The sequence below is a fragment of the Etheostoma cragini genome, chromosome 10, assembly GCF_013103735.1.
Source record: "Etheostoma cragini isolate CJK2018 chromosome 10, CSU_Ecrag_1.0, whole genome shotgun sequence".
NCBI lineage: Eukaryota > Metazoa > Chordata > Actinopteri > Perciformes > Percidae > Etheostoma > Etheostoma cragini.
In genome coordinates, this window is record NC_048416.1 from 21,702,584 (window position 1) to 21,727,193 (window position 24,610).

The following is a 24,610-nucleotide window of genomic DNA, read 5'->3' on the forward strand; positions in this document are numbered from 1 at the left end:
GAATATTACACAATGTGTATTTAATGAAACTAGCTATTGATTTGTGGTAATCGGCAAGTGCTATTAATGTGGTAAAATCCGTTATGGTAAAATGAGTGCTACAACAGTGAGACATACAGTATGCAGTGCAAAGGATAAGTCAAGACATATATTATAAGAAGAGTAGATGTCAGATTATACAGTACATATTACACAGGAACATATTGTCCAAGAAATTCAATTTCCTCCTTCCCCAGAATTTGGGCGGTATAATTGCGGTGTGCATACAATAATATTCATTCTTGAGATCAGCACTTGGCAAAACCCAAAGTTCCTCCTTCACTTTGTAGAATTGTAGGTTGAGGCAAAGTCTTCACAGTTGTGCCAAACTGTGTGAACACCTATACTGTTGTAATGCTTTATACCAACAGCAAAGTTGGCAGTGACGAGGACCGTATGGGGAACCGGGCACTACTGCTGTAAAGACTACTGGTTATATTCTGGGAGATGTAGTTCGCCTTTTTACTGCTTTTTCTTGAGACCCTGTAAGACCTTTCTTACTAGGCCCATAAAGTAGAGCCAATCATTAGGTGATGATTGGGACACATCTCATAACTCTTCCTTTACAAGACAAGACTTCAAACTAAACTGTGTGCCCTCAGTGACAGCAAAGTCTGTAGGCTCCCACACAGGAGCGTCCTCTTAGTGCAGCAGAAGTTTGGGGGTAGTGTGCAGTACAGAGAGTCTCCAGAGATAATGTTGTAAACTGCTAGCTGTCTGAGGCTGTGAAATTGTTAATGTTTATGTTCTCCGTGGTTTAAGAGGCCTCATTCATCTCCTGGTGTCTCTTAGTGCCTATAGAGTGTGCACAGGGTAAAGATAGGTAGAGGTTAAGGAAAAATAAATACAAATTTGATGTAACTCACTAAGTCATAAGGTTGGCTGTTGTTCTGAAAAAGTGCTGATTTCTGGCCCCAGACCCAGTCATGGTTGCTTGAGTACTTAAGTACTTCCTATTATTTTTGTGGCCTGGGCAGGTCAACAGTGTACTGCACAATGTTGAAAGTTGCCATTTAAATTTATAACTATCACACTTTTTAAACTGCTGCCATAAAATACTCAATGACCTTTGTGGTAAACACATAATACTTTGTAGTTCAATCCCATAGCTTTTAATTGAATTTAAGAAATTTTAAAGAAAAACAATGCCCGACATGACTTACTTTCAGCTTCTCATTTGTGAGGATTTGCTCCATTTCTTAGTTTTATTTGACTGTTAAATCCCCTTCAGGTTTGGGGCTATAGGTCAGACAAAAACACACAAGTCTTAAGTTTATGAATTTTCCATCTGTATATAAGAATAAAGTTTTGATCTGCTGCATTAACATGGATTAATGACCCCAGTATTGTATTTTTATTTAAACACACATTTTGTGGTGTTTTTCAAGTGCAGGAACAGACGTAAAGTCTTTGCAGTAAGAACACTTACTTTCCTTTTGGTCAGTGGAATTTATTGTCTCTGGTTTATTTTATTGTTTCAGGAGTAAATCTCACCTGCAACATATGACAGCTTTACAGGACAGGGCGAGGTCCAGGAAGTACTGTCGCACTCCAAATGCAAGGGCGTATTTGAGAGTCTTCCCGTCAATAATGAGAGCAAAGTCGTTCTCCTTGTAGAGGGCATCTCCCAGCATTCCACAGTGGTGGCTGAGTGCTTCCCTTGTTCTCTGTGTGATGAAAAACATGTAATTAATGTGAGTTTAATAACTGCAATTAGTCACTATAAGTTCAAACCTATAGTGTTAAAGTTGCTATAGGAGAAATGCACTGTAATTAGATGAGTTTAGATAGCAAGTTGTTTTGACCGGGCGGATTGGTTTGGAAGAATCTACTGAGCAAGCTGATTATGATTAATTCATTTATAAGTCGGCAAGGGTCTATTTTATTTTATTTTTTAATGTTTACAGATATAAACATATTTAACAATGTTTATAAAAACTCCCTTGGAAAATTGTGTGAGTGTTTGTGAGTGTTTGTGTGTCTGTTTTTGTGTGTCTCGTTGGTGAGCTGCCAGCTCCTTTCCTGCTGTTGTGTTTTTGTTGGCTCTCCCCCCTCCCTGTCTTTCTGTTTTTTTTCCTTTAATATTTCTGGTCCTGGGATTCATTCCTATGTCCCAGTGTATTGTTTAATTGTATTAAATAAAAAAATGTATCACAAAAAAGTATTAATTATCAACTTTTGTTCACGCTTTTGGGAAAAAATAAACTGTCAAATGTTTTTGTTAGTTGTAACATTTTTCATTTACATTTGAAGATGTATTAATCCAAAGGCTGAGATACATGCATAATAGGTATGATTGTTACTGAACAACATTAATTTTTGAATATCTGTTCTTGAATTATAGCTTATATATTATTTCTTGTATATTCTGTATGTGTGCTGTGTGTCTGATGTGTTGCTGCTGTAGCACTGGCATCAAAAGTCTATCTAATATGATCCAATTCAAATTAGTGTTAAATAGATTACACAGATCTGTCCACTCTTCTTGCTAATCCCAAACAGCTACAGAGCAGCTGCTCTTGACATTTTAGACATTTATTATGTTTCCCATGCTTATTACACACAGACCTTCGCTCTGAGGTGATAACACAACACGATTTCTGAGAATGGATCATGTTTACTTATACAGTATATACAGCTTTGATGATGAGTGATGAAGAAAAGCCATAAACATGATGAGTGATGATGAAAAGCCATAAATATGAGACCTGTCCTGGTATACGGACATGTGGACTGGATGGCTGAAGTGGTGAGATCGTCATTGTATTCGTCATTTAATCATCTTCCCTACAGATGTTGAAGCCATTAGGAAATACCGTGTGTAAGCACTTTCTTAGTGACCGGTAGATAATACATGTGTATTTTCAATAAAAGAATATAATAATATTACTTCTTTCTTTTTTTATAAATGACCTGGCTTGAAAAAAACAAAAAAATATAATAGAAGCAATAGAATGATATCCTTTATGGTAGTGTGCAAACTGTTAAATGACTGTAAAGACAGTTTTAAATGGGCAGAAACAAAGCAACTATACAATGCAAGGCATCAAACCTAATGTGCTATGCAGATGCTCACACAACTATAATCATTAAAAACGGTGGCCATTAGCAGAACTGAGGGAGGGAGGGGTCCGTCCTGGTGTTGAGGTCAGATATGTCAAGGCAGTCAGATTGTACCAGGGGGACCAGGCAATATTCGCTTGGCATAACAAAACTCTGAAACCCCAGCTTAAAGGAAATATTTGGAGAAAGGGGCTTTACGTTTCACAAAGCGAGAAAAGGAGAGTGAGAGACACGCACAGAAAGAGATGATGGATTAACAGAAGAGAGAAACTGAGCAAGAGGATACAAGCAGAAAACAGCTGCGAGGACTTAACCATCCCTGATGGGGTCTGTAAAACAGCAAGAGATGGTGAGCAGTGGGCTTGCTTGTGCATGTGTATGTGTGTATGTGAGAGAGAGAGAGAGAGAGAGAGAGAGAGAGAGAGAGAGAGAGAGAGAGAGAGAGAGAGAGAGAGAGAGAGAGAGAGAGAGAGAGAGAGTAGCACAGGTCAGGTTGTGATATCTCTATTCAGCCACAGAGGAAAAAATTGGATCCTGTCTATGTTGGTTAAGGAAGTGATTTTAGATGACATCTCAAAGTGTAAGTGCATGTGTGTGTGTGCTTTGCATAAGCCCCTATAGCATATGTATGAGAAAGAATTCACTATGTTTGGGCATAATCTATTCATCACATAGTGTGATAAGCAAAGTTTGCCATTTCGTCAAGTAGGGCGGCCATTTCCCCCCTAATTTCCACTGAGGAATTTTAGCACTAATGCTACATGTCTCCTCCTAAAGCCTCTTTGTTATGGCTATAATGACTAGTTTAGCCTATGTGACTAGCTAGTGTTTGGCTTTGGAATGGGTTTGTGCTGTCCATTCAGAAATCCACAAGAGCTTCCCATAAAGACTGAGCTCTATTGTTGATATAGCTCTTGAGTGATACAGCCAACAGGACGTGACACTCATGATGTGGAATCTGGACATTTGTATGGATGTAATGTCATCATCTGTCTCAGACTTGAAGCCACCCACAAAGGGGACCTTTGACTTTTTATTGAGTGTTTTTCTCCATTTTTTTGATAATCTATTTATTTTACAGAAAAAAATAAAATAAAATGGCCCAGTTCTCTCTGACTGTACTTCCTTTAAGATTAAGATACTAAGCGTAAGTGTAATAAGTGTGGATAGCTCTTTGAATGATTAAACATGATGACTGGAAGACCAGGCTGTTTAAAATGACCTAAGAAAGCATCTGGGAATTTAGTTCTAGTAAGATTTAGTAGAAATAATGTCTAAAACTCTGTCCTCCCTTCGATAAGCATTTCTAAACACAGCAAAGTGGAAAGACATGCTCCAATTACTCCCTTTCACAGCACAGATGCACTCAGAATTACCAGCCCTGCTGCCCGGCCCTCTGTTCACTGGGCCTCCTCAGTCTTGGTGGAGAGGTTTCTCCCTTTGCACTTTAACAAACTGCCTTATGTAAGCATCTGTTCAACCACAAGAGAATGAAAGCTGACATTTCAAAGCGCTGGTCCGCATGCTTTATGAATGCACCGACCCCAAATTTCTACCTCAGCTTCATTTATCACGCTTAATGACCGGCTGACAGAGTGAAGGCCGTCCGTCATCACCCCCATACACCCTCCTGCTGCTTTCCCGTCCCATTCCACTTCTTTTCACCATTCCTCCGTTGTCCAACAAACTAAACCCAGTCAATTTCCTCCTCCATCTGTGGCTCCCCTGCTTAGCTTACTCCTGCCGGAAGTGCAGGGACTTGCCCTTTTCAATCTCAGAAACAACAGACAAGCCTCTCCTGCCGGGGGTCAACAGACTTCTCTGCTGGGTGTCTTAAAGATGTTGAAGGCAGATTTGGGATGTGTGTTGGCTGCGTGTGTGGAAGGCTCCCTGTGGCCTCTTTGCTTCAGGTCAAGACAGCTTTTTCACGCGGATTGGGTGATGAGATCAGGGGATTATTTTACTCAAGGACATCCTAATGATGTCGATTTTACCCTCAAGATCACAACTACTTAACAACTAAAACAACTTTAGATATTATAGGTGCCAAATGGTTTATAAATTTAGTATAACGTTCTATATTTGGATTACAATCTGCCAAAACAATATCATAAATCAATGCTAATCCATGCTAATAGCGGAATTGTATTGATAGTCAGCTGTTTTGAAATTGCTGGAAGATGAATGAGGAAAATGGCAATTAGGTTATTTTGTTTTTAGCACTGGAATAGATAAATTAAATTAGGAATAAATTGATCTGATAAAAAAAAGAAGAGTTATGCGTAGACTAGAAGAAGGAAAAGTCTCAGTAGAATATTTTGTAAAGCAATGACGATCTTTATGTGTTTGGTGAGGTCTTGGCTTGTATGCAAAGACATACATTTTTGAATGTGCAGAATGCTAAATACTCACATCAAGGGTGTCTTCATTGATCACAAGCATGCCCATGTTCTTGGTCAGTAGTTTGCAGGAATGTCCTATGATAAAACAGAAAAACAAGAAGATTACATTATATGTTACAAAAAGCACATTTAGAAGACTTAAAAGGCTGCAAAGTACACACGTATGTAGGCAGCAAAGACTTTAAATGAATTAAATTAAATTAAATTAAATTGTAGTGTACCTTAGATTTAATATCCTGATCCTAAACTGATCTGATTATGGCTCAAACACACTTCCAAACACACACACACACACACAGATTAAATACTGTATATTAAACAAAAAATAAAAGAGAAGAAAACAAAATGAATCAAATAACATTTTGTAGCAAAACGTTTTAAGAGACACCAATTAAAATGTTGCAGCTCGGAGCCAGTGCCTCGGTACATGACTAATGAGTTTGGTTTATAAGAGTTTGTGTTTCCTGTTTTAATAGGCAGTTTCAACTCTGAGTTAGCCAACATGGCACCCCGGGGAGCGTTCCCCTCAGCCCTTGGCTGGGACAGATGCTCAGGGTCACCAGCAAGGTGGTAGAGGGAGCCTCCCATTGGGGAAAACAAAAATGTTTCATGAACCAAATACTGAAGCCTTCAGTTCACAACCGTGGCTGTATGAAAGGGCTGCCATCTGTGGCATAACCACATGAATATTTGTGGCCTTTAACACTTTGCTTCTGTCTGGAAAGACATTTTAGTTTCTTTAAGGGGGTTACCAGAAAGCCCAAGTTTAGTAAATACATGGGTGGAATTTTCTATGAGTTAAACTGAGATAAGATTGCACAAAACACACAAAAACACAATAATGCGCACAAAGTTCACGCAGAGGGGGCCTTGCATGAGGAAATGAGAGGGTTTCACCTCCGGACTCAAAACCAAACAGTGTTGGGGTCTGGGTCTGGCCGACTGTTTTCTTAAGTGCAAAGGTGCAAATGTCAAAAAATGTGCCAATGTGAGGAAAATGTCTCCCCATCTTAACAGTGTCTTTCCTCCCTTCCCCCTTGTCAGTTCCTGCCACAGCCCTTCCGCTTGATGTGTTTACCTTAAGCTCATTTGACTGTGGCCAAACTGCCCTTTTTTATTTCACCAGAGAAAGTTGAATTCCTGGTCTTTCTCCATCTCAGCGGAACTAAACACTTCTCCCAAAGGACTTGAGGAATGTGTAACAGGGACACTCGAGTCACAGTAATCTCAAATGTTGCAACTGCAGCAACAAATAAAGGTTCAGTGGGGATTTTTGATTTAAAAAAAACAACAATTTTTTGTCACAGTTACTTAAACTGTCATCATACTGTCAAGAATGTGTTTTGCTGCACTCTCTTTTTTACATAAACAACAGTACACTGCAATGTTTCTGAAAACATTTGAAGCAGGAAAAGGGCAATGCAGTAACAAAACATTGATTTGAATTTGATCAGCGGTACATAGTTTAACAGCTAGATCAGAATTCAGGAGCAGTGATTGACACCGAGTTAGACTTCTCGGCTCTGATTGGTTGTTTTTTTTCGGGCGCTGTGGAATCTTGAAAATGCCATTAGGAGCATGAGGAGGAGGCAGAGAATCAGATTTTTTCACAGATGATATTAAACACTACTGGCAGGATATATTCACAGATTTAGCAAATATCACAGAGAGTCTTTTGTTCTTATATCATACAATATTTACCTACAGCGAGAACTCACGATTTTGGGAGGAAGAAAGAATGGGGACCTGAAAATAAGGACTGCACATGGATAAGCAGGTGGAAAAGCATATTTGTGAAATAAAATAAGGGCTTGTGTGTCTCTCTGTTAAAGGGGAGGATGCCCCTTCTGTACAAATTTAACACAGAATTGATAATGTGCTTCTCATCTGTAATACTGTCATAAAAGTAGAGTAGTAGTAGTTATTGTACAACATGTCATGATAGTTCAGGATTAGAAACAAACTGAAACAATGGCAGTCTTTACAGCTTGAGATTAAACAGATCTGCCCTGCTTCAATATCAATAATTTGTAAATAAAAAAATAAACTCCACTGCATTTTTGCCCAACATCCTGTGCCAAGAGTGTCATTTGGGTGGTTCAGGCCACCCCGAAACATGGAAAAATTGAAATGTGATTCGCCAGTCAAATGTGGTAAAATGTGCACCAATAACCCTGGCACTGGGGATCATCTTTCAGTGAGGAAAATTGTAAAAAAACAAAGTCAATATTGAGCAGAGATTTTACAGAGCAACTTAGTCAAATGGCGGTCCTGTAAAAATACTTTCAGTGAGCACATGCTTCTGCAGAGCTCCGTCACATCTGGGCACGGTGGGCACAAAGGGCTGATTCAGTCAGGTCGCAGTGGTAGGTATAGCCACAAATGGAGGTACTTTCATATCTATTTTTCTGGACCCTGTGTTTAAATGTTGGCTGCATTCAAGGTAGATCCATTTGTAGTAGTACTCCACATCTAAGAGCTGTAATACCATTACCAATTAGGAAACTGAACTGGTACTAGTGGACTTGAGTTAGTCATTCACGTTCCTGATAACATCTGCAAGGCTAAAACCTCTGGGGGGGCCAGATACATGAGAGCTGCCTCCTTGTGTACATATGCATGTTATTTATTTCATGTCAGTGCAGTGTGCTCATACATCATCTAGCATTCTACGACAGATGCTTTTGCTAGATATGTGTGACAGAGAAGCATTCAGTCAGTCACTAGTTTGTCTTGCTGGGTGAAGAATGACCCCAGGACTGACAGGAGCAATCAATCACAACACAGACCAGGTTCACCAGTGACTTTCCATTGGTTTGAAACCAAGTGCACAAGCAGGGCATGCAGCACAAACATGAATTTGAGTATGTGGGTGCAACAGTCTTTAATGTAAATTTGTTTTCATTATAGGGGCACCTTACCTACCTTAAAAGGGGAACTCCACCAATTTTACATGAAGTTCCGTTTACCGACCACACAGACTATATCTCGGTTTAGCTTTGAAATTTCATTTTTACCAGAAAGCCTGCATTACCAGCTGGAGATGTGGGGTTTGAAAGTAATGGCGACCAAGGAGGCAGGAGGGGTCTAATGATTATGCAATTGAGTTGTATTATGGGAAATATAGCATCCAATGTTTTTGTACCTTTTGACTAATACTAGAGAATAAAAGTCCAAATCTTGAGTGAGTCTCCCAACGATATGGATGTGGCTGTCTGGCTCTTACCAATGTTAATGGCTGTTTCCTGTTTGTCCCCTGTCAGGATCCAGATCTTGATGTCTGCCTTCATTAGAGTCTCTATGGTCTCGGGCACCTTATCCTGGAGCTTGTCCTCTATCGCTGTGGCCCCCAAGAGCTGGAGGTTCTACACCAGAAATGAGTAAAAGACAGAGAAAAAGTCTTTAAAAATAACCAGTAAGTGGCGGTCAGAACAGAGGAAGGCCTTTGAAACGTCATGTGTCAGACAAACATGCAAGCCGGGATTGTGTCACTCACTCAGTCATGTTTTTCCCTTCATCAGCTGCTTTTGTTTATCACCCAGAAAAAAATGGGACAGGCTTAAGAGGTTTTTGGGTCAGTAACTGTGCCTTTGTGTGTATCTGCAGACACGATCTCTCCCACACAAAAACAACCACAAAATACTGTTGGTGTTTTTCCCAGAAACCTTTGTGGTTCTTTGGGGCTGGTTGTGGGCTCATATCGGCCCATCACGGGGCCAAAGATTTGACAAGACCCAGGGGTAGAAGGGAGACAGGAGCCAGCAGAAGAGGAAAGGCAGGGGAAGCTCTTTAAGTTGCGACCTGAGACCTGCTGCCTATACATCTGTAGCTCTGTCCTCTCTAATCATTTTAAACCACACAGCACAGAAAACTGTGCCTGGGGAAGAACATGACTATAGCTGAAATGTCCTCATTTGCCTGTTTGATGTGAATTGTTGTTATGTTCCTGTGGGCTTTGTTAAAGGCACTTTGTGGATTATTATACAAGAACAACTTGGATCAAGATTTCAACCCCTAAACTAGGGTGGGACCATCACACCGCTGGAATATACTGTAATAATATGAGGGTAGGAAAATCAAAGAAGGATTCAGCGAATCATACGATTTGAGTGAGGATTATGTATCAAAGAAATACAACATCCTCTCAATTAGTTTGTTCGATGATTAAGATGAGTAGAAGTAACTTCTGATGACTGATTTCACGCAGTGTTGGAATGTCTCTGTGTTTTAAATTTCACTGCAACTCCACTGTGCCCCCATGTGGCGCTGCGTGAATTTCAAAATATGAGGAGCAATAAACCCCAAGCCCTGGCAGCATCAGTGCCACACTCTGCCCATTAAGCAATGTACATAAAATGTTCCTCTTGGAGAGCTTTTATGTTTATTTCATGATGGATAGCCTCCATTTGTTTTGGGTAGGCATGAAAAACTTGCCAAGCGGTTGATTTACGACCGTGGCTTCCTGTGTTCGACTAACGCTTCCACATATACCCACCTAACAGAAAAACAATTCCACCTGCTGGTGAACCCTTGAATCTCTCTCACAAAAACACACTTTTTTTTTTTTTTTTAACCTTTCCAGGTGTGACTGCACTGACCCTATAAGCCTCTTACATCCACTGACATAATGGCAGGACTAGTTATGGTAACATAACAGGAAGTCATGGTGTCAGGAACTGACACCACACAGACATATCAGTTGTTCACTTTGCAAACCTTTTCTATCAGTTCGTAACTCTCCTCCAGTTTCAAAGATCTGTTCTGCAGGGAGGTGCAAGCTCTGCGATAGATCTCCAGCCATTGCTGATAGGACGACTCACTGACGTCTGTTGCTGCAAAGCACAGAGTGCGCAGGCCTGGAAGAGAAAAGGAGCATCACAACACCTGGGTCAAAACAACCACACTTCTTACCATTTGACATGACTTCTTGAGTTTTCGATACTTTCTCTTGCCATTTTGACATCTTATGGCATTTTATATTATGTTTAGGGTGACAGGATAACAGGTGGCAACTATCGTCTACGCACACACTGACATCATTTATTTAACAGCCAACATAATTACTTACCTGATACTATGCTAATGCAGCAAATCCCACCCATCTGGACACTTGCTTCATATATATATATTTTGTATTCCAAGCAGGATAAATACAAATTCTGACACAGTTTTCCCTGGATTTAAAAAACATGGATATAATATCTGTGCAGTGTATTGCACTGAAAGATCAAATATGTAGTTAATAATAGTTCATTCTTCTTGTCAGTGTGATAAAGGAAGTTATATTTTATTCAGGCCTCTCCAAATTACAGTGACTTAAGATCTTCACAATCTGACCTGAATGCTATATTTAGCCAGCATCATATATTCCCAATGACATCATTTTGCTGGTGTCTCACAAGGGGGCAGTATGAACACAGAACAAAAGGGAGAGTCTCTGATGCAGTTTCTTTCAGCATCACTGCCTTAGATTAAGAATGCTTCAGCATACTCATATTAGGATTTACTGTTCATCAGGTAATGACAAATGAGGATAAGCTCAAAGGAAAAGAAAACTACTTCTTCTGCAGCTGATGATCAAGTGGTGATAACGGCCAGACAGAAATGTGGGGAGCATGCTGTGTACATTACAAGCATCCTAAAAGATGTTTGACTTTTAGCAGACAGGGGGCGATGTTCGTCCACTCACCCTCTGTTGCAAACTGTTCCAAGTGCTTCAATGTGATCTCTTTGTACCTAGAGCTGTCTGCCAGTCGGTCATAGATCACTGTGTCCTGAAGGTAAACAAACACTTATTGGTTATTGACACCCAGAGTGGAATGAAAGGAACCTTCTGGACTTGGACTACTGCACAAATGAGTGTTATTGGGTGGAAATGACGGTTTCTGTTCCCCTCTCTACTAAGATTTGCCCCAAAATCTTTTTGTTTTGAAATAATGTTTAAAAAGGCAGTTACAGGGGAATGAAATTATTTTCCAACAAATGTATCTGGATCCTATAATGGATCGATTATTCTTAGTAATGTCTTGTAATAACATTAAAAACCATCAATTCATTAAAGAGTTTAGCAACAAACAAAAATAAGTAATAGTAATGACTTTTTATGCATTTAGCATTGTCCTTATTACTATCACAAAATAAAAATTGTGCCAAACAAAGACACATTAGGACTTACTTAATGGATACTGAATGAATTTGTATAAGCTTTATTTTGCAGAGATACCCATGTGTGAAATATGGTGATCTTGCTTTACGCTACTGCTCATTGAAAAGATTTCCTGATGAGAGTGAGCGGCAATAAGGGGAGGAGAGTGTTCAACACTAGTGTGTGTGTGTGTGTGTGTGTGTGTGTGTGTGTGTGTGTGTGTGTGTGTGTGTGTGTGTGTATATATGTGTGTGGTGATGATGGTGATGGGCTGTCATGCGTTGCCATGGAGAGAGACAGACACTCACAGCTCCTTTGCAGTAGAGGCGGATCTTCCCAGATGGGGTGCGCATGATGACTGACATCCTCTTCCTCGTGCTGTGAGAGAAAAAGGCAAGAAAGACAGGCAAAGGTGGAATAAGGGGAGAAAGCAAATAAGTTAATTCACATTATAAGGTGTTACAGCCACTATAGCAAATGATCAAGTACGGTTTGAGCTAGCATAAGGCTCCTGAAAATAGAAATCACAGAGTTGGTAACAAGATATCACACCTAGGTCGCACAGTTAATTAGTACAAATCATTAGGGGAAAAGGAAGATGATAAACTCTGATACCATACAATTCTTTTTAACTTCATAAATCAAATACAATAAGCATGTACACTAATGGACAACGAATAACAGTGTTTGGCAGTTTTACAAATAATAACTAATGAAGAGTATAATGTATTAATAATCTGTAGTTTACCTTGTAAACTCCAGCACATGAAGTAGTTCGTATCTCTCCTCTGTTCCAGGCTAAATCCAAAGACAGACAAATAACACACTCCAAAAGGACATATCTCAACCTCAGTCTTTTTCTGAGACAACTTATCTCAAGTAGCACAAGCCACCCTACTCAAATCAGCCTTAATAGCACAAATAATGTGTTTATCAGTTGTCTGCACTGAGCTGATGGAGGGAGAATAATAAGGTAAAATTCAATTAACTTCCTTAATTGTAGAAACCGCAAGATACAAGACAGAGCAATTAAATAGATGCTGAGCGCTTAAGAAGGCCTAATAAAGGTTAAGAAATCGGACTAATGCCTTGGAGACAAGATGTTCTCTGCAGAAGAAGAAATTATTTGAAAATGGTTTTGGCCTTTCTGCCAATCAATCATCAGGTTAGCCGATTAAGGGAACAACAGGATGGCGAGGACACACCGCATCAGCTCAGGATTTAATCACGTGTAATGTTTGTCATTTTTCCATTTCTGTGGCCCAGAGGAATACAAAAGGCTTAGTTATCTTTGGCATTATGCATATTGTTTTAGTTCAAGGTCTGTAATGGGACATCAGAGCAAAACAAAAAAGAATAGTGAATTAATTACAGAAGTAACGGCATAGAGATATTCTAGAGATACATTACAACCTAAAAAATAATTGAGATGTTCACTGTGGTTAAAGGAATAGTTCAACATTATTCACTCTCATGTCTTTACAGTACAGTCTGCTGCTATTAATCACACTACTGTCACTTTAACCACACTATGGTCACTTCTCTGTTTTCTCTAATTACTTCTTTATTTTGCTTTCTCAATTTCTTTATATATACACCGATTCATTGTGTTACTGGTGGTTATGTGTCTGACTATTTCTTGGCCATGTGTTTCCCCGTTTCCAGGCTTTATGCTCAGCTAAGCAAACCAGCTGCGGGCTATAGCTTCATAGTTACACAGACATGAAAGTGGCATCAATCTTATCGTCTGACTCTTGGTAAGAAAGCAAAGAAGCCTATTTTCCACACTTGTATTCCTTTAGTTAATAACCTTAAACCCGCTGTAGAATGAAAGTAGTATCCTGTTAAGCACAGAACATCAGAATGTTTTGTATCTCCTCCTTACACATTAGTCTTTTTTGTCTCTGCAGCTACATGTGAAACGGTGAGAAATTCCACAGCTATGAACTGGTAAAGAAATGACGATGTGTTTTATTCATTACTGATAAAAATAACCCACCAAAGTATGTTTTATTTCTTCACTTTGATTGAGCAAATACCCTTGTGGTTAGTAACAAACATCTTTTTTTCTTGTTTGAGGTCTATCATGATACTCATGTTAAAGAGTAAGTGGATCTATCTATCAGTACAAACTTACATGCCTTTCAGTTAACTTGTCATGTCAAACTTACCATTTCCACAATGACGCTGTCCGGGGTTCTACCAGAAAACACAAAGCCAAGGTTCTGTGCTGCTCTCACCAGAGCTCCTTCATCTTGAAAGCAAATAGAAACCCGAAACGTAAACACACAGAAACCCGTAATATCTCAAGATAACCTGGAATTTAAATGGGACAATCATGGTAAGAGCCATGTTAACATTTCGTACATAAAACACACACACACACACACACACACACGTGTTCTTGATTGGCAGGTGTCTCACTGCTGTGGATGTGACAGACTGAGGGATTAAAGTCAGGCTCAAAGATTCACAGTGACATATACCATGCATTTTGTAAACAGGATATTTTATTTTCTAATATGATTCCTGGCTCTCTCCTGCACTGATGATTATATAAATGTCTTTATGAAATACTGCTAGCTGGAGGCTGTAGTGATGTATTCCATTTGCAAAGACACATAGGTCACCAAATGAAAAATTCAATATCTCAAGGACGCAGCATCATTAATGGAAAGCAACTGGAACCAGGATCACCTAGAGCTATAGAGCTGCACCACCAGCAATTTAAGTCTTGCAATGTCATAGACCTGCAGTTTCTGTTTGACTTTTCCTGCTGCCCTGTGGCACAAGTCAGTTTGGAAGCTAAACGTGCCGCTGAGCACAATCTGCAGGAAAGGAAAGTAACAGTTCCAACAAATTGATTGTTGTGCCACCAAAAGGCAATGAGTGTTGCAAGTGCAAGTTGAAGCGGTTTGTGTGCTTAAGTTTTAACACTTTACACAGTGTAAGCCTGCAAAATAAAAGGGTTTTATTACTTGCAGCATTATCTTTCTCTACATACTGAGTCATTGTGGCCATCGATTAGAAGAGGGAAAAGTCCTTACTTGATATGTGTGCTAAATATCTGTAGAATAATATTGAGTTTCATTGAAATAAATTATTTATCTTTATTTTATTTGTAAAATAGTTAGTTCTTGACAGATGACTATGCCCATTTTAGCTGTAATAATTACTACAATGGTTGTAATTGCTAAATCTATCAATTCTAAATCTCTATGTCTAGACTGATACTATTATGTTCCTTTCCTATAGGTAGCACAGGTTGTCATGTTTGAAACTGGTCTGACAGTGACCAAACACGCCACATGTGGATAATGTGCACTATCCCAAACTTATATGAGCAAGTTTGAAAGTCAAAAGCTTTGAATCTAAAAATGTAAATCTGATTAGCTGCTACATTCCAAAACGCTTAGTCTAGATCATGAACGCCTTAACAGTCAAGAAGGTCCACTTGTTTCTTATCCTGATTTTATTTAGGTCTTTTGTTTTTCTCTTTGGACCCCCCAGACAATAGACAAAGTATGGGCAATGAAAAAAGTTCCCAAATTATTATAGGATAATAACAGAGCAGCATGCAAAAGCTGTATAATGTCAACAAGCTGTGTTGATGAAGTTGTCATCTACCTGGAGATGCAGCCTGGTAGGTGATTTTTCCATCCGTGCGCTCAGGGACTGCAGTGTGACAGATGGCCATCATGGTCATAAAGTCCAGGATGACAGCAGCTGTAGGCTACAGGAAGTAGAAAGGGCACTTTGACTTTTAATGTTCTTTAATTAAAACAAAACCACTAAAAAGACATTGATGATACTGTAAAGTATGACAGACTGATCAACTGGCATGACTTACAGCTGATGTAAATGTGTGAGACACAGACAACCTGCTACAACAGTTACTTGTGTTGAAGCCATGTTTACAGACAACTTCTCTTCATATATTTTTGTACTGTACATTGGGCAAACAATAATTTGTAGCATTTGTTCAAACGTTTTTGTTGTTTGAGGTATGCTATAGGATGGTTTAGTGAATATTCCACTTTTCCATAAACCCAACCTAAAAGGGCTGGGACCACTTATCAATTTGATAATTCAAATTCTTTTTACTTTTACTCTGTTGTTTTTTATATTGAATGAAGACATTCTACATGCCAATCCTGACCCCACAACTGAAATGACTGACTTAAAACTAGGGCTGTGAATCTTCCCTGGTCTCACGATTCAATTTGGTTATCCTTTTAACGATTCAATGTCCCAATGCATCCAAATGCATCACCTCTTCACTATTATTACTTATATATTGCTACACATGTTTTTTTATCAACAGATTCAAGCAGATTAATGTGAACTCCAATTTTCATTATGTCTGTTCTAAAAAGACACTTCCTGAAAGTAGTGGAGTCTGAACACAGCAGCTGAAAATAAACAAGTAACATCGTTAGGCAATAATCGATTATGTCACTGCGTCGATGCAGAATCATCCAGGTCTGCATCGTGATGCATTGATGCAATGATTAATTTCAACACCCCTACTTAACACCTCACATCTCTGGTACAAATGTGTTACGGTGTCATTCTGGAGTAAAAACAAAAAGAAACTGGGAGTCTGTCTAAATCCATTAACTCCACATGTTGTTGTTCAAAGCCACCGTCTAGTTTGTCCGTTTTCTGAAACACGGGCTCCAGTATTCAACATTCAGGTTGGGCCCGACTAATGACTGGTTGTAACAAGACAGTAGTAGTCCCACAGACTGACATTTGCTCATGCATGTGCAACATACACTTGCTTCAGTTAGTGAAAAAAGGCCTAACCTATACACTCAGGGCATTTTATATTAATGAGGGGAAACGTATGACTAACTAACCGAGGGATAGACTCGGACAGGCATCTGGTGAGATTCCAGTCTGAAGCTGCAGGACCACCAGCCTCTAGTCAGTGAGACAAAGATATCAACTACCTCCAAGGCTATGCCAGGCCTGAATCATACAGCAAACAGTAATCAGGCTATGATGGTCGTTAAATATGAGTTCAAGAGCAGAATAACCTCACGTTATTAGCTCACCAACATTGTGAGAAGCCAAAGAGACTCTACAGCAGATGTGACAAATATATGCCATGTTATGAATTGTTGACAGCTTATTACTACTCAAAAAAACATCTGCTGTTCTTTTCTGTTTTCAAGCCAAAAGCTGTGTACACACACCGTATTGTCAAATTTGCAACTCTGATGAGAGATCTCTAACAGGGAACAAAGACCAAATAAATTGAGAGGGGAGGGCAAATCAAAGGGCCTCTTGTAAATGAAAGTACACAGAGTCTATTAAAGTCCAGGTGGCTGTGAGAGACCCCTCTGCCTCATAGCAGCATGCTAATCTGGTCTGGGTTGACAGGTATCCTCTGAAGGACATGTCAGTGTGTGTGTGTGTGTGTGTGTGTGTGTGTGTGTGTGTGTGTGTGTGTGTGTGTGTGTGTGTGTGTGTGTGTGTTTGTGTGGGCTCTTATATTTCTATCTTTGTGAGGAGCCAGTTGAGTTTAAAACACTGAGTGTGGGGACATATTTTGAAAGTGTCGACATTTTGGCCGGTCCTCACCTCTTCAAGTGGCTTTTTGAGAGTTAAACTTGGTTTGAGGATTAAGGTTAGAATTAAGTTTTGGTTAAATCTACAGTAAGGGATGGGGTAAGGCATATAGTTATAGAGACAAGGCATGTAGAGTCTCTGCTGTTTACCTGTTACACTTACAGTTAGAACAAGACTCCAGGAAGTCACTGCACTGGGCCAAGCAATAGTGAAGCCCGTTAAAACCCTTGTTTACAAATTAAATTAAACAAACAAGATAAAACATGTTAATTAGTTAGGTATAGAGGTGCTAATAAGGAGACTTTTTTTTACCCTCGGACAAAGCCAGGTTTGCCCCTGCTTACAGACAGATAGAGTGGTATCAATCATCTCATCATCAACTCTCTCTCAAAAATAAAAAAGGTTACATATTTTTGCAAATGTCAAACTATTCTTTTAAGGTTAGGGTTATGATCTAAAGAATGAATTATGTCACTGACTGTCCCCACAAGCACAGAAGTCAAACATGTGTTTGCTATCCTAGGTGGTGGTAACCTAGTCGGAGAGTACAGGGCAAGTTGTGAGCTTTGCTCTGATGGCACAATTAGAAGTGACAGCTAATAATATGCTGCCAGCTATCACTCCCACTGACTCCTGGTTAATATGCGTCATGACAACAGTGACGGACACTCATCACTTTGGACATGGCCAGTGTGGAAAAGGTTGAAGGGTGAAAGAGAAAATGAAGCAGAGCACTCAGACGCACGAGCGAGCAAACACCCACGACGGCTGCTGAAGCTCTGCGGGCAGAGAACATGTCCAGTGACTCAAGAGAACATGAAAAGCACCAGAGGGGATGCTTGTTTTTGTCAGCACTGTTAATTCCCCTTTCCTTTAGTCTGCCATCCCCCTCAAGACTGTATCAACACTACTCCTACAAATAGCCTGCAGCAACCCATAAGTGTTGTAAATGATAAGGATTAGTAATGTTTCAGTAAGAAGCATCCTGATGGCCATAAGAACAAGGTGATATGTGAGAACATAAGTGTTTAATGAAATGTATCATTTCATTCAGCATTTATGTGTCATACAAGGGAGAGGGAAATACTGATGGTTTGAAGGTAGGAGATAATGTCATAATAACCCTAATGTTTCTCAAGTATTGAAGAACTAGTGCTAAACCCATTTGAAGTGCGTGAATTTTCAGAACGGGCCGATTGATTGTTGGTTCCCAGTAATTTTCCCCCACAGCTCTGTCTAACTAAGTGTGGTACAATCAGGCGAGGTTTGGCTGCAGCTCATCTAGAGATTCGAAGAGCCCCGTGTTTTTTGTCTAGCCGTCACACATCCAGATAGCGATGTGGCCTGGGCGGGAAAAAACAGGCCGGAGAAATGTGCACAACCGCCGGTAACAACACAACGTGCTGAAGAGCAGAAAAGCCTGGATGTTCATTTCATCATTTGCATGTAGGGTAGAAAGCAATCCATTTTTGGCAGATGATCACACTGCAAAGACATGCAAGGCAACCAATATTCATTCTCAATGCGTATGTGACGCATCGGGCATAGCAGCAGCTCAACCATGGCGCTGTAAGATTACGTATTATGAAGAGTGACAACAGTAGAAAGTAGCAGTAAGACCGAAAATCAACACAAAGAGGCAAGTTAGGGTGGTGGATGAGTCGAACACATCTGTACTGTGTATGCAGGAGGGAGACGTACATACACACAGTACCTACAGTACAAACGCACGCAAAAAGGTTCCTCGATTTATTGTAGGTATTGTAGATTTTTGGAAAATAAGCTTGATTTTGTGCTCAGAGATAGATGAGGAAAAACAATATCCCCCTCATGTGCTGTAAATAGGAATCTATAGCCAGCAGCCATTTATTCTAGCTTAGCATAAATACTGGAAACAGGGGGAAGTAGGTAGCTAGTGGCTTCCTGGAGTCTTGTCATCACCACAATTAGCTGAGACTCTAGGAAATCCCTGCACAAAGAATTACTCCAGGAAATAGTCTGGTAAAATCCCAACATGCCGTTTTGAGGCTTTATTTTTTTATTTTATTTTTGTACAGATTAAACAAACAAGATATGCTAATTATTGAGCTTTTGAGGTGCTGGAAGGTGGATTTTGTTACCTTCTTTGGCACATCTAACCGGCAGCTGGCTCCAGCTTTTATATCAATTAATTGTCGGCAAAGAGCAAATATTTCCCAAAATGTCTAAATATTCCTTAAATAGCAGTACCACTATTAAGAGAGTGTGTGCATTCAATTTCAAAACTTTCATAATACATGGCAACATCATGACAGGTGTCTTGTTATATAATAGAAACCTGATTAGGAGAAGGGAAAACAATGACTCACAAAAGTGCTAGAATATTAAGAAATCCACCATTAACAAATCATTAGTACACCTACAAAACATTAGATAAATCACAAGCTAAATCATTACCAGAGACTTAGAGAGACTGGGGAATCTAAACAGTGGTTGGTTGAGCGCGGGGCTATCAATATGAAACAAAAGCAGATCCTAGGCAATTTCAATGTGAGGAGAGATTCTGCTGTCATAACAAAGCAAACATCACAGTGGGATTACTACTTTCCCTGGGCGGTGCTTCTGTATGTAATTAGATGTGACATTCTGCCTCCCCCATACTGTTTTGCAGCTGAGTGACTCAACCAGCCAATCAATCATATTGTTCTCCCATTTCCTTACCACAGGTGGCCTTAACTGCTCCATCAAAAATCCTGTGACAAATCCCAAATGCATGTCCATATTTTGAGACATAGGCACAACTGCTAAATATTTTCTTTTTGGGCCCTTCATATGAAATCCCTAAATATCACTCTACAGCAATTCAGTTCCCCACAGTGAAGAAGCAAATAAGCAGGTTTATATCCTGACAGAATAAGCTAATTAGGTTATTTGCATGCCTGTAAAGAAATAATAATCCACCCCTCAGCAGGATTTTAATCAGACTGAAATTAAAAAAATGTTGTCAATGTGTCTGTTAAAACATGTCATCTCACCGTAAACATCACAGCATTTTTTTTAAAACACAACATAAACTCAAGCCCACATCACTAAGGTCCACATAAAATGGCAAAATAGACAATATACAACCACACACAATTAATCCTTCTTAGTTTTGTCCTAAACAGCATCACTGCAGGCGGGTGGCAGGGAACCCTGACATTACTTACGTGATTACTTTGGAGGTTTTCCAGTAAGCTCAGGTCATTAAATCCCTCCTCCTCTGATGAGTGTGTGCTGTGACTGGAAAGAAGAGACAGAGAAGTCAAAAAAACAGAACACACTGGAATACTTGATAGCACTAACAGCCAACTAGAGCATGTTGTTGTGACACTAGAGTAACATTTGATTCATTTGCATCAATGCTTGTGACAGCAGTTGTTTAAATATAAGTACAACTTTCTACTAGCGTCTGACAGTGATAAGCACAACAAATGGGTTCATGTACCAACAGCAAATGTTTCACATTTCTGCTTGAAAATTGATGCAATAGTTGCCACAAAAAAAATGTGTAGACCAACTAATCAATTTGTGGCCTTTTTTTTGTCAGGTCTAGAAAAATAAAATAAAAAATGCGCCCCAAGACTGGCACCACAAAACAGATCCCAATTGTATTGACACAGCCAATGCTGTGTGCCAACAGTATTGACAGGTTGAGAAAAATAAAAACCGCAATGCAGACAGAATGCAAATGTAGGCCCCCTAGGCGTTAGTAACTGTACAAGGAGGAGCAGATGATCATTTCACAACGCCCTTTTATTCTCATATATATATATATATATATATATATATATATATATATACACACACACACACACACACACACACACACACACACACACACACACATCCACCCACACACAAGCCAAAAGTTTGGACACACCTTATTCAATGAGTTTTCTTTGTTTTCATGACTATTTACATTTTAGATTCTCACTGAAGACATCCAAACTATGAATGAACACATATGAAATTATGTACTTAACAAAAAAGTGTGAAATAACTCCTAAATAGGTCTTATTTTTTAGATTCCTCAAAGTAGCCACCCTTTGCTTTTTTGATAGTGTTGCAAACCCTTGGTGTTCTCTTGTGAGTTCAGCTGAAATGGTTTTCGCTTCACAGGTGTGCTAGGTTAATTAGTGGGATTTCTTGCCTTATTAATGGGGTTTGTGACCATCAGTTGTGTTGTGCAGAAGTCAGGTTGATACACAGCCCAATTGGACAACTGTTAGAATTCATGATGTGGAAAGAACCAATCAGCTAAGTAAAGAGAAACAAGTGGTCATCATTACTTTAAGAAATGTAGGTCAGTCGGTCCGGAAAATTGCGTCCCCAAGTGCAGTCACAAAAACCATCAAATGCTACAACAAAACTGGCTCACGAGGATCGCCCCAGGAAGGGAAGACCAAGAGTCACCTCTGCTGCTGAGGATAAGTTCATCCTATTTACCAGCCTCAGAAATCGCAAGTTAACACCAGCTCAGATTAGAGACCAGATGAATAAGAGGAGACTGCGCACATCAGGTCTTCGTGGTCAAATAGCAGCTAGAAAACCACTGCTAAGGAGAGGCAACAAGCAGAAGAGATTTGTTTGGGCCAAGAAACAAGGAATGGACATTAGACCAGTGGAAATCTGTGCTTTACGCGACGGAGAAAAGGTGACCGGATGGATTCTACATGCCTGGTTCCCACCGTGAAGCATGGAGGAGGAGGTGTGATGCTGTGGGGGTGCTTTGCTGGGGACACTTAGGGATTTATTCCAAATTGAAAGCATACTGAACCAGATACCAGGCTCCCACAGGATCCTGCAGTGACATGCCATCCCATCCGGTTTGCGTTTAGTTAGACCATCATTTCTTTTTCAACAGGACAATGACAACAAACACACCTCCAGGCTGTGTAAGGGCTATTTGACCAAGAAGGAGAGTGATGGAGCGCTGCACATCCACAGTCACCGGACCTGAACCCAATCAAGATGGTTTAGGAAGAGCTGGACCGCAGAGTGAAGACAAAAGGGTCAACAAGTGTTAAGCATCTCTGGGAACTCCTTCAAGACTGTTGGGAAACCATTTCAGGTGACTAACTCTTGAAGCTCATCAAGAGAATGCCAATCGTGTGCAAAGCAGTAATCAGAGCAAAGGGTGGCTACTTTGAAGAAACTAGAATACAAGACATGTTTTCAGTTATTTCACACTTTTTTGTTACGTACATAATTCCATGTGTGTTCATTCATAGTTTTGATGCCTTCAGTGAGAATCTACAATGTAAATAGTCATGAAAATAAAGAAAACACATTGAATCACTATTTTTTGTGACTGTTATTGCCACTCTTCATTTTAACCCCAACCGGTCGTCAGACACCGCCTTCCAAGAGCCCGGGTCAGTCCGAGGTCTCTGCCTAAAAGCAAGTTTTTCCTCGCCACTGTCGCACTGTTGCATGTTCTGAAGGAAACTACTAGGACTGTTGGGTCCTTGTAAATTATGAAGTGTGTTCCAGACCTACTCTATCTGTAAAGGGTCTCGAGATAACTTGTTATGAATTGATAATATAAATAAAATTTAATTTAATTGAATTGAATGAGAAAAAGGGTTCCAAACGTTTGGCCTGTACTGTATACTGTATATATCTCATATTACCTTCAGTCATTTCCATAAATAATAAATGCTTTAGAAATTAAACAATGCGAGAGAAATGGCACAGCAGCAGGCAGGCTGAATTTCTGGCAGCTAATAAAGACCATATGACTCATACAGTATAGTAATCAAAGCCAAGCCCTAATACATTACTGGAAATACAATTTGTCAATCATACTACTGCACCAGAAGTGTTTTCATAATTGGCAAGATGCAAAATAATTTTATATTTATACAGGAATATAGCAAAAGAAAAAAAATCATACAATCTTTTGTCAACAACAAAAAGCCATGCTGAACTGAAAAAAAATATTTGGATTGCAGAGAAGAACCCACCCCCCCCCCAACACTAATTTTGTCTTATAACAACCAGCCGCTCCCTGACCTTCCAGCGGGGATCGATCCATGATTCTGTGATGAATATAGTCCTATAAATCAGGTTTACAGCCGCTTTGTCCCTGGCACTGGGGCTTGATAGAAATGTTACTGAGGCTGCCATTAGCAACTATAAGTCTTTCTAATCCCACAGGATCCACTGTTCAGGCCCCTAAGAGCCAAACAGCCAACCAGCCTACTCCCATCTACTGCACCACAAATAGGAAAAACACAGCGATGCCATCAAGTAGCAGGGCTGTAGTAGATATTGTGTTACACAAAGATAGATGCACTGGTTGTTAGGGAAATTTATCACACTTGCTAGCTTTATTAAATATGTCAGGGAGAACTTGGCGAACAAAGCATGCATTTCTAAACCCTTCACATACATATCCTAAATACATACTGAGATGCTACTGACATACTGAAAAAGCTTGATGTTTTTTAACAAATACTGTAAAATATGTTTTCTGATTACAGCAGGTTACATCCATGCCACATATTCCTACATTTTTTTTATCTAGGTTACATTTTAAGAGCCTTATACATTCCTATGGGAAGTAAAAACCTATTCTGCAACAAAGACTGAAAAACGGCAGTACTTTTGACAGAAAATCTATGGAGACATTATTTTTGTTTCTAACCCTTGTACAGTGAAGGAAGCCCAAAGCTTTTCTCTACTGCAGCAGCAGCATAGTTCGCCAAGTTGATTGTCTTTTTGAAAATCTAAGGCACGGTCTGGGTGTGGAGGACAGTCAGTTATTGATCATCTGCCAGCACCCAGAGGCCCTGTCCCTATAGAAACAAGGGTGCTGGTTGTTCACAGTCAATAGCCGGGGACGGGTTCCTGATCAAACCTGCTGTCATGGCAGTAGTACAGTTATAACTGACCTGTGTCTAGATGGCAGTGTTTGCCCAAAATAAAGTTTGATCAAAATTAGCCATACGATGACGATCGATTCAGTTCTGGTTTAGTTTTTTTCTTTTGTTTTATATTATATATAATCAAGCAACAAAACACACTTCATTTTCCCCTTGTTCCTGTATCCTAGCCTATTTTGTGTAGAAAAAAAAACTGTTCAAAAACTCAAGTTTTTTATAGTGAGAAAAGAAAGCAGCAAAAAGAGACATGCCTTAATGAAAGCTGTCAACTTCCTTAAAACTGCAAGAGTCAACATTTTGGCAAAATAGGCATTGAAAAACAGGCCCCCGTCTCACATGCAAAATGGATAAGACACGCCCATGCTGTTACTGCATATCTCAACACTGTAGCAAACGGATCTCAAATTTAGGACTATGTGAGTGTGTGCGCGAGAGAGAGAGAGAGAGAGAGAGAGAGAGAGAGAGAGAGAGAGAGA

General features: G+C 39.7%; 1 protein-coding gene across 5 annotated transcripts in view; it reads right to left on the minus strand.

Moving 5' to 3' along the window:
• Positions 1 to 24,610, minus strand: part of atp8a1 (ATPase phospholipid transporting 8A1) — a 76,032-nt gene that overhangs the window by 32,188 nt on the left and 19,234 nt on the right. For all 5 annotated transcript variants that reach the window (XR_004658352.1, XM_034884385.1, XM_034884386.1 and 2 more), the window contains 10 exons: positions 20,415 to 20,487; positions 15,277 to 15,382; positions 13,821 to 13,903; positions 12,398 to 12,447; positions 11,958 to 12,027; positions 11,194 to 11,278; positions 10,221 to 10,360; positions 8,731 to 8,869; positions 5,515 to 5,579; positions 1,534 to 1,706 (listed from right to left, as the gene is read on the minus strand). Coding sequence is in view for 4 of the 5 variants with exons in the window: in XM_034884385.1 (XP_034740276.1) it covers positions 1,534 to 1,706; positions 5,515 to 5,579; positions 8,731 to 8,869; positions 10,221 to 10,360; positions 11,194 to 11,278; positions 11,958 to 12,027; positions 12,398 to 12,447; positions 13,821 to 13,903; positions 15,277 to 15,382; positions 20,415 to 20,487 (984 nt within the window). In the remaining variant the exon portion in view is untranslated. The remainder of the gene's footprint in view (positions 1 to 1,533; positions 1,707 to 5,514; positions 5,580 to 8,730; positions 8,870 to 10,220; positions 10,361 to 11,193; positions 11,279 to 11,957; positions 12,028 to 12,397; positions 12,448 to 13,820; positions 13,904 to 15,276; positions 15,383 to 20,414; positions 20,488 to 24,610) is intronic.